The 14,376-nt window shown below is 37.8% G+C and overlaps 1 protein-coding gene across 1 annotated transcript in view; it reads right to left on the bottom strand.

Moving 5' to 3' along the window:
• The window catches only part of LOC111335706 (116 kDa U5 small nuclear ribonucleoprotein component), a 16,825-nt gene extending 2,478 nt beyond the window's left edge, over positions 1-14,347 (bottom strand). Inside the window, exons 1-27 of the mRNA XM_022941699.2 lie at positions 14,192-14,347; positions 13,100-13,168; positions 12,420-12,470; positions 12,246-12,282; positions 10,976-11,054; positions 10,599-10,674; positions 9,853-9,918; positions 8,914-8,949; positions 8,347-8,437; positions 7,984-8,066; positions 7,733-7,807; positions 7,275-7,366; positions 6,322-6,449; positions 5,591-5,657; positions 5,343-5,433; positions 5,088-5,136; positions 4,832-4,918; positions 4,303-4,361; positions 4,141-4,209; positions 2,789-2,876; positions 2,571-2,647; positions 2,449-2,477; positions 1,922-2,033; positions 1,675-1,815; positions 1,125-1,218; positions 895-985; positions 265-351 (exon numbers count right to left, since the gene is read on the bottom strand). Of these exons, the coding sequence (XP_022797434.2) occupies positions 265-351; positions 895-985; positions 1,125-1,218; positions 1,675-1,815; positions 1,922-2,033; positions 2,449-2,477; positions 2,571-2,647; positions 2,789-2,876; positions 4,141-4,209; positions 4,303-4,361; positions 4,832-4,918; positions 5,088-5,136; positions 5,343-5,433; positions 5,591-5,657; positions 6,322-6,449; positions 7,275-7,366; positions 7,733-7,807; positions 7,984-8,066; positions 8,347-8,437; positions 8,914-8,949; positions 9,853-9,918; positions 10,599-10,674; positions 10,976-11,054; positions 12,246-12,282; positions 12,420-12,470; positions 13,100-13,168; positions 14,192-14,302 (2,135 nt within the window). The 5' untranslated portion in view covers positions 14,303-14,347. The remainder of the gene's footprint in view (positions 1-264; positions 352-894; positions 986-1,124; positions 1,219-1,674; positions 1,816-1,921; positions 2,034-2,448; positions 2,478-2,570; positions 2,648-2,788; positions 2,877-4,140; positions 4,210-4,302; positions 4,362-4,831; positions 4,919-5,087; positions 5,137-5,342; positions 5,434-5,590; positions 5,658-6,321; positions 6,450-7,274; positions 7,367-7,732; positions 7,808-7,983; positions 8,067-8,346; positions 8,438-8,913; positions 8,950-9,852; positions 9,919-10,598; positions 10,675-10,975; positions 11,055-12,245; positions 12,283-12,419; positions 12,471-13,099; positions 13,169-14,191) is intronic.
• Between the last annotated feature and the right edge of the window lie 29 nt (positions 14,348-14,376).

Raw genomic sequence — 14,376 nt, 5'->3', positions numbered from 1 at the left:
TACCGTCCAAGAAACATCTTAAACTAAACTTCGGGACTGTAATGGGCTTTCACTGTTGCTAAATTATTGTGCTTACTGAGTGAAGCAATAGTGTTTAATTGTCGCTGTTGTTGTTGTTGTTGTTGTTATTATTATTATTATTATTATTATTATTATTATTATTATTATTATTATTATTATTATTATTATTATTATTATTATTATTGTAGTTGTTGTTGTTGGTGTTGTTGTTCTCGCCGTTGTCGTTATCCCTGTTGGACTTACTTGTTCCATGTAATTAAAACTTTTTCATTTTCTATGTCCTCGGCTAGGCCTTTTTCCAAAGGTTCAGCAATCATGGTGATCTTGTTCCTTAAAATACACAAAAAGATATGTTATAAAAATGCAGGAAATGATTCGTTTCCCTTTTGTTTCTTTGCTCTTTGCATGCGTTAAAACATATTTCATAAACACTGAGATTTACACTGTAAAGTACTATCATTCGTGTCTCTGATTGGACAAACGACGTATTTTCACAGTCGTTTGCTTCCAATCTTTGAAATTCGTCGGTCAGTTAGACAAAACCCACTATGTATGAAATAAAAGCATCATAACATGGAAAGTGCTTGAACGGTTTTCATTCAGTCGTTGCGATGCATCAAAAAACTCACTTGTTCGCTGCGCCCACTCCTTGGGTACTTTTTTATACATCGCAATTCGTGAATAAAAATCGTTCGTGAGCACTTTCCGTGGAATAACCAACACAGAGTGCGTGAGAATAAAAGAGTCAGAATCAAATGCGGCAGAACTGACACACACTGAGCTGAACAATTTACAAAAAAGCGTAGCAAACGAAAAGTAGAAAAAAAAAAACTTATTACATCTACGCCAAACAAATTTACACTGAAATCTCACTTTTTGTTTGGCGTTTCTGCGAAGCACTTTAGTGATGACGTCTCCACGACAGTTTCACAGAACGCCACAACAGGATCAGCGACCTTGATATCTGAAAATTAAACACAGTGACAGTTTCCTTTCACAGTTTCTCCAAAACGTTTTCATTCGCGCTGACTCCTACCACTATTTTCATAGAGGACACATTTTTTTGAACACACGGAGGAAAACAAATATGGCCAAAAACCAACCTATCTCAGAGTACATCCTTCTCAAATCGTGCAGCACACAGTCCAAATAAAGCTCTCCTGTACCGAGGATCACGTGTTCTCCTGACTCTTCAACCTGACAAACAGGATTAAGAACCAGTTAAACCTGTTCCTTGCAGAGCAAAGAAAATAAAATCAGAGACGAACGAAAACGTCCCTCGACACACTTGGCCATCTCGAGGAGAAGTCCGACTCGTGTTAGGGACCAGTCATTATCCACCCAACCCCTGGAGGGAGGGGTGGGGTCTGTCGGAGAACTCAGGGGGGGCTCAAATGGTTTTAAGGGGAAATGGGGGGGGGGGGCAATCGTCGCCAATAGAATATAAAGAGCGTGTTCACACATTTTTACTGAACATATAAATGGTAAGTTTCTATTGGTCAGTCAGTAAAAAATGATTGGAATTCTACAGATTGTCGTGCACGGCCAGATCCTAAAGAACTTAGCGGAAAAAAAAACACTAGAAATAATGTAAGCTTTCCTAAAATGTCGTATCTTTTGACCGTGGTAAGAAAGTGTTTGTAGATATCTTACCTTTGTAGTAAGCAGGGGATAGCTCTTATTTACTTTTCTCAGACCGTCCAACATCTTAGGCAGCTCAGAAGGATTGTGAGGTTCCACGGCGATCTTTACGGCGGAACATGTATTAAACTTCAACGGTCTGAAGATGTACGCCTGAAAAAAAAGAGAATCACGTAAAATATAGCAAAAAAAAACGCCCTCGAAATTTTCAATTTCATCACGAGATTTATATCAAAGGTCTCTGTGGCAATTAACTAACCTCGTCATTGCCTTGTACTTGAGTAATGGTTGATGTTTTGACAATAGGTTCGTCGATTCCTTCAATTAGTACCCAGTTTCCAGCTGGTACGCGATTAACCTCAACATTGTACCTGTAGGAATATTTATTTATTTATTTATTTATCTATTCATCTATTTAACAATTTGCAAAAGGCAGGTAAATTTACAATAGAACAAGGTTGTCCCTTACCAGGTAAATCACCTTACCCTATCCCTTAAAAGCAGACAAAATTAAAACCCAACCCACTAACACGCCCCCATACTAAAAAAAAAAAAAAAAAAAAAAAAACCAGTTGGTTAATATGTACAAGAATTAAGAGCATTAAAACGACGACATTTTACACAAACTTATTTCAAGGAACGGATGTCGTCGAATAGTACAGCTCGTGAGTTAAAAAGCATTAATTTAATAATATCGTCAATTTCAATCCTTCTCTGAATTAACTCGAGATCTAATCTAAACGTTCCTCTGCTCTGACGCCACAACGGCGGCTTTTGCAACGCTACCTTGCTTCGGCGATCCACAACCTTCCAACCTACGGGACACAAAAGCAAGCTTAATTAAAAATAATTTCTCTTTCACAAAATACACCGACGGGTACTCAGCTCAAATAAGAATTCGTTCTCACCGTTCCAACGCGTGAGTCCTCCTCGTCTTCTATAGTGTAGTTCTCGCCGAGTATTCGAGCTTGTTGACCAGCATAAACTACCGGGAAAATAGCAAGATTGTAACAGAGTCATGACGCAAGACTTTAGGGGTAGAATCGGGCTAACTAAAAATACCTATAAAGAGCCTTGACGGTATTTTCAAAGTAGCCTATTGTATCTGGCTGAAAGTCTAACTTACTTGTTCCACTTATGACTCGTCCAAACACGTGAAAAGCTGTGGCATCTTGGGAAGGGTACTGTTTGGACGTGTGAAGCATGAGAGGTCCCTAACAAAAGAAAATAAGACAGTTTCTTGTCTTTGGCCAATAAAGAAGTGATAACTTTTTAGAATAGTGAGCACTTCAGCGTTACATGAGTAACCGCAAATCAACATTGACTGATTCTCTTCAACGTAAGAACAAAAATGAGACCTTCAAGTAAACAAAGAAAATTAATGTTCTCTTCGCCACACCCAGGGCTGCAAATAACGGCCGGTCAACGGACAATGTCCGGTCAAAATTGGGTACTGACCGGACAAATCCTTGGTTTGCCGGACATCTTGTCCGGTCCTTTACCGACTCGTTCAAAGAAATTTTAATTTTTAACTGTTTGCTAACAAGGGACACAGTCATGTTTCCAAAAGAAAAAAAAAACCAATATAAAAGTAGACAAATTAGTGGTCGAGAAATTCCCGGCAGTCGCAAATTTCCGCGATGTCATCAAGTCCTGTCGCGACCGCAAATCATCGTGTCTTCCGTTATTTTATTTACTTTAATTAAGTGTTCCCAGTTAGTAGAGGGTTTTACCATTGGCTAGATACCATCATTAACTCTTAAATAAAGTGATTGATTGTTTGATCGATTGAATGATCGGAAAGCACCCTCACGAAGAATAATAGGGACTTCAAGCAAACCCCGACGGCGACGGCAACGAGAACGTGGATAAACAATAGATCTAATTGGCAGAACAATAGCCCAGCACGTGCGTTTTAAAACTTTGTACATTTCTTAGCCGTCCTTTGCAAAACAACAACGTGAAATCACCAAAATTTGCGTCGTCTGCGAACCGAAGCCGCGGCGGCAAATTATTTTAATTTACATTTGTAACTCAACGCTACTCTTATGCGTTATGTTGAGTTTGAGGTCTGGCGCCCTATGAGACGGTAAACACATGCAGCAATTTTCGAAATTCTAACTAAAAGTAGAAACTCGTTTTTTAATCGACGTCTTCCGTGGCGTTGCCGTCCTGACTGCTTAAGGTCCCTAATGCGAGGCTGCTTCTGCAGTAAAGAGTAGTAAAATTATTGACTTGTAATTTTTATTACCAGACCGACTTGGATTCAGTTGTTTTTTAGTTGTAAAAGGATTACTGTGCAATCTGGGTTCACTATCGCAAGAGTTCGGACTGTTAAAATTTGACCGGCCAAAAACGGGTAGTGTCCGAGCAAAAGCATGTTTGACCGGACAACGTGACCGGCGACTGCCCGTTAGTTATTTGCAACCTTGGCCACACCAAACGCAAAAATACTTAACAGATTTCCAAGCATCTTACATCAGGGTCGCAGTCGTTCATGGCGTCCACGACTTCGGTGTCCAGCGGTCCCGTGTACACATGTTCAATCTGCATAAAAGAAAACCCGAAATATCATGTGCAGTACAAGAAACTTACACGCACTTGTGGCTTACCATACAGTAGAACATTTATGTTTCCTACCTTAGTCTTGGCTGCCGCTTTGGGGGAAGGTATATGCTGAACACAAACATCTACAAATCCTTGAAGAAAGCGATTTCAGAAAAAAACGTTAACCAGGTATATAAATACTGTATATCATGTTGCAGGACTGACTTGGACAGTTGGGGGAGGATACTCCGGTTTCTATAGTATGGAGCAACTGATATCAATTCAACTCCTGGATAGAAACTGGAAAAGCCTGCAAGCCGCCCCATATTATAATTGCTGCGGTACGGGTGTTCCTTTGCTTGCAAGGGGAGTTTGAGGCCTTGTGCAAAACACTCTGACGAGAGGTTTGCAAGGGATCTGGCACTAGTTAGTGAGAGAGAGCGAGAGAGAGAGAAGGGTCTGAAACAGTGGTTATTTTTCGCCGGTATTCTTTCTTGAATGCTGGTTGACCAAAAAGTCTTGAAAACTACTTCTGCTAATTCCAAGTTGAAGTCTTAATAATTTCTTTCTTGTTCGGCATCAAGGTTACTAAGTGAACTAGTAATTACTAACGATTTCGTACCTGTAAAATCTCCAAAGAATCTTCTGCAAACAAGACTAAGCAATGGTCTGATATTCATCTGCATCTCGGACTTTGACAAATGAATTCCTACAAGAAGGAGTAAGAAATGAAATTTCAACACAAATTTGTTTTAGTTCTTGTGTAAATGCCATGCTTTGCCAAAGCATGATAGTCACAGATATGGAAACACTCCTGTTCAGACAAAACATACAACTTATCAGTTGTCAACAACGACAAAGAGATTTTAAATACAAACCCAGCTCGTCCATAAGCTTTGGAAGACTTGTGTCTGCATCACCTACCACCTGGAAAGAACAACAATTAATGAAATTCAAAACACTTTAAACTATATAGAACAAATTTATATTAAGCAGGAGATCATACAGTATGTGTATAAGATACATGAAGCTCTGCACACCAAAATTGGATATCTTGTTGGGAACTTTCCTAAGTGCTAAATCATCCACAAAAAGCTTCCTCTAGTGTAAATTACATTACAAGTACACATTACCTGTGCAAAGATCTTGTACAGAGGTTCCAAGATGAACTCCACAAAGCTTCTCTGAGAAGTACTTAAAGGAGCCTTACGTGAGAACTTACGCCTGGCAAGAAAATGCAGACACTTTCAATCAAATATGTTACAATGCATATTTATTTTAATGCCTCAACAGAGACTGTCATACCCAAAACAAAGGAACATGCAATCTACAAACGTAGACTTCTGTCAGTGCATCACACTACCATTTTTTAAGTACTTACGATTTGGAATTGAAGTACATGTCACCCCATAAACGCTTAGCAAAGTCTCTTGGATCGATTCCGACACCTTGGTAAACAAAAAAATATATTACTGCCCAAGGACTCAAGTGTTCATTATAGTTGTTGTAAATAATAATGGTAAAACAGAGTGAGATGATAAACGGCCTGGCAATAACTGCAGAGTGAAAACAAGGGAACATCACATGACCCAATCTAAACCTCCCCTGTTTTTTTTCTTTTCTTTCACTCCTCTGATACTTTTGCACTGTTTACTAAGTAAACAATAGCTATCTGGTGCAAAAATATGTAAGGAAAATTATTTGTACGCAGACATTATCTGTTCCAAGATGTGAACAGTTTACCAAGAGCAAAGCTCCAGGACAAATGTGAGCTTTGAGGAACACATACTGTTGCAAGGACAAACACCTGTAAATATTTTCACACAAAACAGCGGCTTGTGTTTATTATCCTTCAAATATTTTGCAGTGTGTAAGAAAAAAGTGTCTATGAACAGCTTACTGTATGCAATGTGTTTTTTATTTTGAGTGTTCTCTGGTAAGAATTGATAAACAAAACAAGATTACCCTTATTCTGAAACTACAACAAAACCCTCTCTTATCTTGAATTAAATTTTAAACAACTGGAAAAAATATCACTTGGATGATACACTTTTTTACTAACTGCATGCCTGGAACGGGCTAATAATTTGAAAGATGAGGGGGGATACTAACCAAAAGTGTCCACATAGAGAGAGGCAAATGAAAAGAGTGTGAAGCAGAATCTATACTGTGAGCTCCCAAAACAGACATTTCCAAGAAAAGGTGACATGACATAATCATCAGCACCATCAGAGTAGACGCTACAAGAGGGAAAAAAACACACTCATCATCTTTATCAAAAGGGATGCCTTATTAAATGCGCTATGTATGAATCAGTAAATGGAAAACAAAATGTACATGTAACAAAAAAGTCATGTATATTGTTGAAAGGGGAGTGCATTTCTAAAGCAACTGTGGTACACATTGGTTGGGGGTAAACAAATAAATAAATAAATAAATAAATATGTAAATTGAAGCTCCCCCTCAGGGGCTTTTCAGCCACAATGTAGACTAACTAAGTGCTTAAAAATCCCCACAGGCAGGAGGCAGACCAGTGGGCTATTTACAGAGCGTAGCCGAGGAGTTGAACTAAGGGCAACTGAGAACAAATCCAGTGAGTGGCAGAATGGAGGATTTGAACCTGGGACACCGGATTACAAGTCCAGCACCCTAACCACTCGGCCACACCGCCTCCTTGGTATTACGAGATAATATGGTTTTATCAACTGAATTGAAAGCTGTGAAGATTGTCTGTAGGTTTTATCAACTGAGTTGAAAGCTGTAAAAATTGTCTAAAGCTGGCATTTTCAGCATTTTGAGCATTTTGAGCATTTCCCCTTTGCCAGAACTTCATATCGGTAATTTTAGAAGCATGGAAATAACATAATTATACAGCTGTTGGAGTGTTATATTATTTGCTGCCTGGAAACCAATTACACACAAAAATACTGTAACATGAAGATGATTGAAAGTATTTCCACTGGTCATTCATTTAAAGAGTATGTTTTTCTCAAATTTACTTACAGCGTTACTTTCATTGTCTCATAACACACAGTTACACAGCACATGAACTCCTACACCCATACCTGAGTAGTCCATTCACTTCATCTACGATGTGTTTTAATTTGTAGTATGCATCTGTAGGGGGAAGCTTTAACTCTAACATCAGTCGATCAATCTGAAAAACAGAAGACAACAAGGATCCAATATTTCATCTGTAACTAGAACTCAAGCTCAAATGTACATTTTGTGCTCAACTCTAACTCCCAGAAGTGATAAAAATGTAACTTCTCTCTACAATATCCATACATTATCTAGCAAACAGGTACTGAGAATACTCAAACTTATCAGGTGGAAGTTGTCACCAAATTCTCATGACTAATTTACAAGGAAAGGTGTAGCAGCTGGAAGAGATTTAAAAATTAGATCTTGGGAGTTCAAAGGTTACGACAAAAAACATCATTTGCTGTTCCTTGTGTGGTCAAAAACAAGCTCTAAGGACTTGAACACTCTTCACCAAGAAAAGTCAGTTGTTACAACATACCTTGTTGATACAAACAGTTACAGCTAGCCTTTCTTGGACGGCATGTTTTAGGAGCCGCTCCGTGTTCAACATCACCTGAAACAAAGAGATGACAACCAAACATTAGTGTTGCACATGGCTAGTCTGTCTAAATTGCAAAAGGAGGTTCTTTATAATTCAAAGAATGACTGGTAATTCTACTTGCCAACTCAAAAACATCCTAAACCCCAAGCAGCCTTAGAAGTTAAGGGGGAAAAATCAAAATAACTCACCCCTTCAGAAGCATCGATAAAGATCATAACTCCATCACACAGTCTTATTGCTGCAGTGACTTCATCTGAGAAGTTTACATGTCCTGAAGAAAAATTTAAAATCATGCTAGTCACTCTTAAAGTGTGGGTGTCAAAGGGTTAAATATGGCTGTTGCAGGAACCTCTCATTTTAGGGGTAGGAGATGTTAATTTCCCACACACGAGATTACTGTGTGGTGGGATGGTTGGGTTTACTGGACCCGCAGTAATTGACGCAAGCTGTTGCGGTGTCCCCGCCTGTCGGTGAATCTAATAAATTAAATTAACCAAGAAACAAAAAGTATGATGAGCACTCATACATGTAAACAAAGTGTATTCACCTACCTGGGGTGTCAAAGACATTGATGAGGTATGATTTCCCCTTAGTATCAGGCAAAACAAGGGACACTGGAATACTCTTGATACTCAGACCCCTCTGAAAGAAAAAAAATCCATGTAAGTTGTCTAAGGGAGTGGCAGATTGCAATGTGAAAATCACTTATTCTCATAAATTTACAACGGTTAGCTCAAGTGGTTAGAGCGCCGGATTGTGTTGTGGGTTCCAGCCCCGGTCGGACCGATACTCATGGTCTTAAAATAAGTGAGGAGAATTTGCTACCTCTCTATCATCAAGAAATGGATAGATATTCTAATCTTCTCGGATAAGGACGAATAAACCGTAGGCCCGTCTCCTGCAGGGTTAGGGGTAAGAGACGTTAGTTTCCCATGCATGAGATTACTGTGTGGTGGATGTTTTCCCCTGGGGTGGGATGGGTGGGAATTGGCCCTGAAAAGCCTCCATGGGGAGTGGTCAACTAACGTATGTATGTATGTATGTATGTATGTATGTATGTATGTATGTATGTATGTATGTATGTATGTATGTATTTAATACTGTAGACAATGTCTTACCTCTTGTTCAGTGAACAGTGTGTCACTATAACGAAGCTGGGTATGGTAAAAAAAAAAACATACAGACAAATTAGGCCTGAGAATTATTGTCACAAATGTGAACTTTAAGGCATACCAGCATACACATGTTCAAGTTCTGCACTCCAAGCTGCCACTAGGTACAAAACAACTTCTGATCTCTACATTTGCTATAAATACTACCACTAATAGACTAATATTCAACATTACTTTGTTTGTTTCTTTTCATTTTGTTTTACTTTTGTTTCTTTCCCAAAAAGGGTAGACTAATAGAAAATAGAAAAAAGCTGAGACTTAAAACACTCAACTTAGATACAACATGTATTAGTATATACTAAAACAGTGGATAGCATTGAAGGCGTGCTCTGATTGGCTAGTCAAACTCCGAATATCCTTTGCTATTTACCTTTGAGCAACTCAGGAAAAAATGACGTCCCAGTTGGCATCCATGACAAGTGAAGAAATCACTCAAATCAATTTTTGGTGATGTATATTATCTCACTGTTTTAGTATATACTAAAACAACTATTCAGCGTTGGTGGTTAGCAATGGATATTTACCTCACCACTTTGTGGCTTGGTAAATATCCAGTACTAACCACCTCCACTTCGGTGAATAGTTGTTAAAAATACCTGTATACACTAGAGGTGTATAGCCTTTGAGAGAATGTTAAGCATCTGCATACAACTGCTTCTAAATCCCATTTACATGGAAGTACTTCTCAGAGTGATTTTAAGCAACTTGGCCAACTTCCAACCAGGTCCTCAACAAGCACTATTACAGTTCCTTCCTTTTCAAAAGTCTAGTTTCAAATTAGTCTTCAACTAAGTCATCACACCAAGAAGATGACCTAGTCCTTGTTCAGTGGTTACCATTCTAAGTGCATGTAACTACAATATCCTCACTGGTTCTGAGACTTACATCACTTCCTTCCTTTGCTTGTATCTCAGGATGTGTTTGCTCAAAAAGACAGTCAACAAAAACACTCTGCAAATAATTATACAAATCACAAAGAACTTGTATCAAGCTTCCTCATCGTAAATCATCTCTCAGTTGGAACATGCACTATGATTGGTCAATTCAGTGGGTTGTACTTCACTGTAATGCCCCTAAATTCAAAACTCTGTTCAAGTTAAAATTTCTCCTCTCTGTTTGCACTGTAGACTATGGAAACTTTATTTTTTTGCCCACTAATTTCAATGGTCTGTGTCTGTATTTGGGCCATAAATCTGAGCAGAAAGAACTTGGTCCGTAATTTACAATGCAGACCTCAAACTTGGTTAGTAAGAGTTATTTTTGAAAGGCCAAATAAGTTAAAAAAAAATGAGAAAAAGCTCCTTTTTTTTTTGTCTTTAACTTACCTTTCTTAGTATAATTATAAGCATTATAGTTTTCTAATTGTAGTTTGTATATACTATATCATTTTAAACACTTTAAAGGCAAAGCAATCTCTTATCGCACTTTATTCTTGTTTTTATAAGTTAATAGTTCTACAATTAAACACTTTTACATAGCTTCTAAGTTCATTTATTTATCTTTTCTTTCGGGACTGACGTGTAAAGCAGCTTTATATAGCTAAGTGTTAGCCACATTAAATAAAGTATGTATGTTAAGTAAGTATGTATGTATGTATGTATCAAGTTTACAATTTTGCTTGTACATTGTACCTTTCCAGTGTGCAAATGTCCAGCCAAGACTACATTTCTGATAAGATCTGGGTTGTCCATTAAATCTGCCAAATATCTACAATGGAATTAAAATAATACAGGATGTAAGACTTACCAAAACATATCAAGATTCATGTACTAATTATTTAAGTATTTATCGTGATAATAAAATTTCAAGCACAGAGTGCAGCCTCTAGAAAGAGGATTCATCATGGACCATGCAATTCAAAATTATAAGTAAATCCACACACAAACCTATTTCATGACAATTAAACACTTGCAAAATAGTTGTGTTATATAATTATGATATTATGTTTATTATGATATATACAGTATCATATGTAATGGTAATAAATCTTAAATTACTTCCTCCTTACTCAATATCATAAGTTGTTGAAGGTAGATCCTGCTCTTCATGGAAAAACTTCTTTTTTGCCACAGGTTTAATAATGGGCTCTGTCAAAAGCAAGCAGGAAGGTGAAATTAAATTACTGGTTCCACAGGAGGTACAATGCAGTTACTGAAACTAAGTTAAACCTAAAACAAACCAAGATGATGTGTGGTCTTAGTGAGCTTGTGTTCAGTTGGGATTAGTGAGCTTGTGTTCAGTTGGGATTAGTGAGCTTATGTTCAGTTGGGATTAGTGAGCTTGTGTTCAGTTGGGATTAGTGAGCTTATGTTCAGTTGGGATTAGTGAGCTTGTGTTCAGTTGGGATTAGTGAGCTTGTGTTCAGTTGGGATTAGTGAGCTTATGTTCAGTTGGGATTAGTGAGCTTGTGTTCAGTTGGGATTAGTGAGCTTGTGTTCAGTTGGGATTAGTGAGCTTATGTTCAGTTGGGATTAGTGAGCTTGTGTTCAGTTGGGATTAGTGAGCTTATGTTCAGTTGGGATTAGTGAGCTTGTGTTCAGTTGGGATTAGTGAGCTTGTGTTCAGTTGGGATTAGTGAGCTTATGTTCAGTTGGGATTAGTGAGCTTGTGTTCAGTTGGGATTAGTGAGCTTGTGTTCAGTTGGGATTAATGAGCTTGTGTTCAGTTGGGAGTGGACTAGAAGACATATGGCTGGGAAGTTAATAAAAATTGCCACAACATCTATACTGTGTCAAAGTATTTAACACAATTCAAACACAACTAAGGCAGGATATAATTATAAAGTTTAAGATTTTACTTTTGACATTTAAGTGTTTATATGATCTAGCTCCTAATTATTTGATTGATTTAAATAGCATCAAAAAGCAATCCAGGTACTCCGTTAGGTCAAACCAGTCTTCATTACTCAAATTACCTTGCACCAAGACCCGTCCAACCCTTGGCAATCGTGCCTTCCAGTCAGCTGCACCTTATCTCTGGAATGCATTACCTTCCACAATTTGCAACATAAAGATATTGGACGCTTTCAAGACTGCTGTCAAAACTCATTTTTTAAATTTAGCTTTCAAAGAGGTTTAACTAGTTTTTACTAGGTAATTGTTCCCTTCGAGTGCATAGGTTTGTAGGTTTTATAGTTCTTATATTTTTAGTTACTTGTAACATAATTTTACCTTACGATATTGTGAAGCGCAACTGAATATATCCACATAGAGGTCTGTGCTATATAAATGTAAATTGTTATTATTATTATTATTATTATTATTGATATTTTTACAAACCTGTCAGCGGCTGTGTATCTTCTTCTTGTACAACGGTCTAAAGGAACAACAAAAAGATAAGTTATAAATAAACCTTTTTCAGGGCAAACAGTAATTTCCCTAGATAAATTCATGTCATAATTCAGAAAACTATTACTTCAGTCCATAACATATCAATGTTGCCTTCTCTCCTACCTCAACTTCAGGACCAAAGACCTCTTCTGCAGTAGGATAATACTTTTTGTCCTGTAAACATAATTGACATTCAAAGAGAAGTGACTCACACCAAACAAATACTGTATCTTATAATGAAATATTACACTTACACGAAACAAAGGGCTAGCTTACAGGTGTACATGTATGTACCTGGACATTGACAAAAAGTTCAAAGACACCTTAATTAAGTTATCTTTCATTAAATATAAAGTTATACTCATCAACAAAACACAAATAATGTAGTGGTGATGTGGCCTTGCTGTAAATAGAATGTATCATTACATTGTACCTTTCATGTAGAACTTGACAATTTCATTTTTTTCTACAATTAGCAGTAGTGTTGCAATCTGATTCACCAATTTGCCATTATCAATACAAGTGCAGATAATGCTGCTCACATGACTGTACCATGCAATTGTCTTGCCCTGAAAGGATCAATATTAGGGCAAAAAAAAAAACACAAATCAACAGTGGTTCAGCATGGTTTTTCCTCTTATCAACCACAATACTCAACATCACAGTGGTCAAAATTTGTCGCAGACATACTCAGCTCTGTATCACGAGTCCACAACATTTTAACCACTGTGATGTCAAATACTGTTGTCAATAAGAGTACCGACCACAATAAACCACTGTTGATTTGCTAAAAAGCATTGTACCTCATGCAAAACCACTTGCATTTGGGGCTCTTCATCTTGATCCATCTGTTCATCACCATCATCTTCTGCCTGAAATACATGAAATCAAAATATTTTGTCTGACAATCAGTGCTATTCATCCCTTAGATAAAATAAATCATACAACATCAATCACTGCAATACTTGTACAAGATTTAAACAACTGTTTCCTCTGATCACCATTCATTCTGATTTTAGATATTCATTTCCTATGAACTTAGGTTTTGAGAATACTGAATTATTCACACATTTGGATTGGTTCTTAGTTATCCTCCACAGGAAGACGGATGCCCAGATCACATCTGCATTTACAAATTTTTACATTGTCATTACATATAATAAAAAGATTTCATGTTGGCATGGGTCTGTTCAGTAGTAGATAACATCAGGCATGAAATTTGGGTAAGAACATCAATGACACACTTGGCTGCACCTCGCATGTCTCTTATTTATTTATTTTTTTACTACATTTTCACGTCATCTATGACCAACAGAGGTGTATTACAGAACACAACCATGGCAACATGGAATCTATCTGTTAAATAGACAAAGTTTCATACATTACACAACGCCGGTAGAGTTTACAGGGTTTGTATTAATTTTCATGAAAGCCACAGTACATTTCCTCATGAATGCGAGGATTTCAATATTTCAATAACTTTTTCCATAAGCGACTGCCGATGGTGAAATAAACAGCTGTGCAATGAGGCGATACCCAACCAAGAGAGCCTCATTACAGGCTAAAAAGACAAGAGTGAAAGGTCGTACAGGCGGCGGTCTACCGGCCTTTACTGACCGTAAAACGTAACCCCTGTCAGAGCAGTATGCAGCCCGATTCGCTAATACTGTCTAAAGACGTACCATTTCCACAACAAGAAGTAAGATGCTAACACTACATTGGTATGTACAAGCTCTCACTGCGTAGCTTCATCACAAAGACAAATGCTCCTTCACACGCTCTTTCAATCGCTAACGTTCAATAAACGTTTCAAGGAAGCATGGCAAGCGATGAACAAACAGTCATCAAGGCTACATTTCTTTTGCGTTGGAGTCAATCAAGACTTGATCACTTACATATTCTACTGCCTCTTCTTCGTCTGCGTCCTCTTCTTCCTCGCTTTCCTCGTCACTGTCGAGTTCTGGACCAATGTAATTTCCGAATTCATCATACAGATCGGCCTCCATTTTGGAAAACGTGCAGCTAACGTTCGGAGGAAGACTGAAACGAGAATTGGAAATAGAGCAAATACAGCAAAATC

Source organism: Stylophora pistillata, chromosome 12, assembly GCF_964205215.1.
Source record: "Stylophora pistillata chromosome 12, jaStyPist1.2, whole genome shotgun sequence".
NCBI lineage: Eukaryota > Metazoa > Cnidaria > Anthozoa > Scleractinia > Pocilloporidae > Stylophora > Stylophora pistillata.
This window is presented reverse-complemented; position numbering and strand designations above follow the sequence as displayed.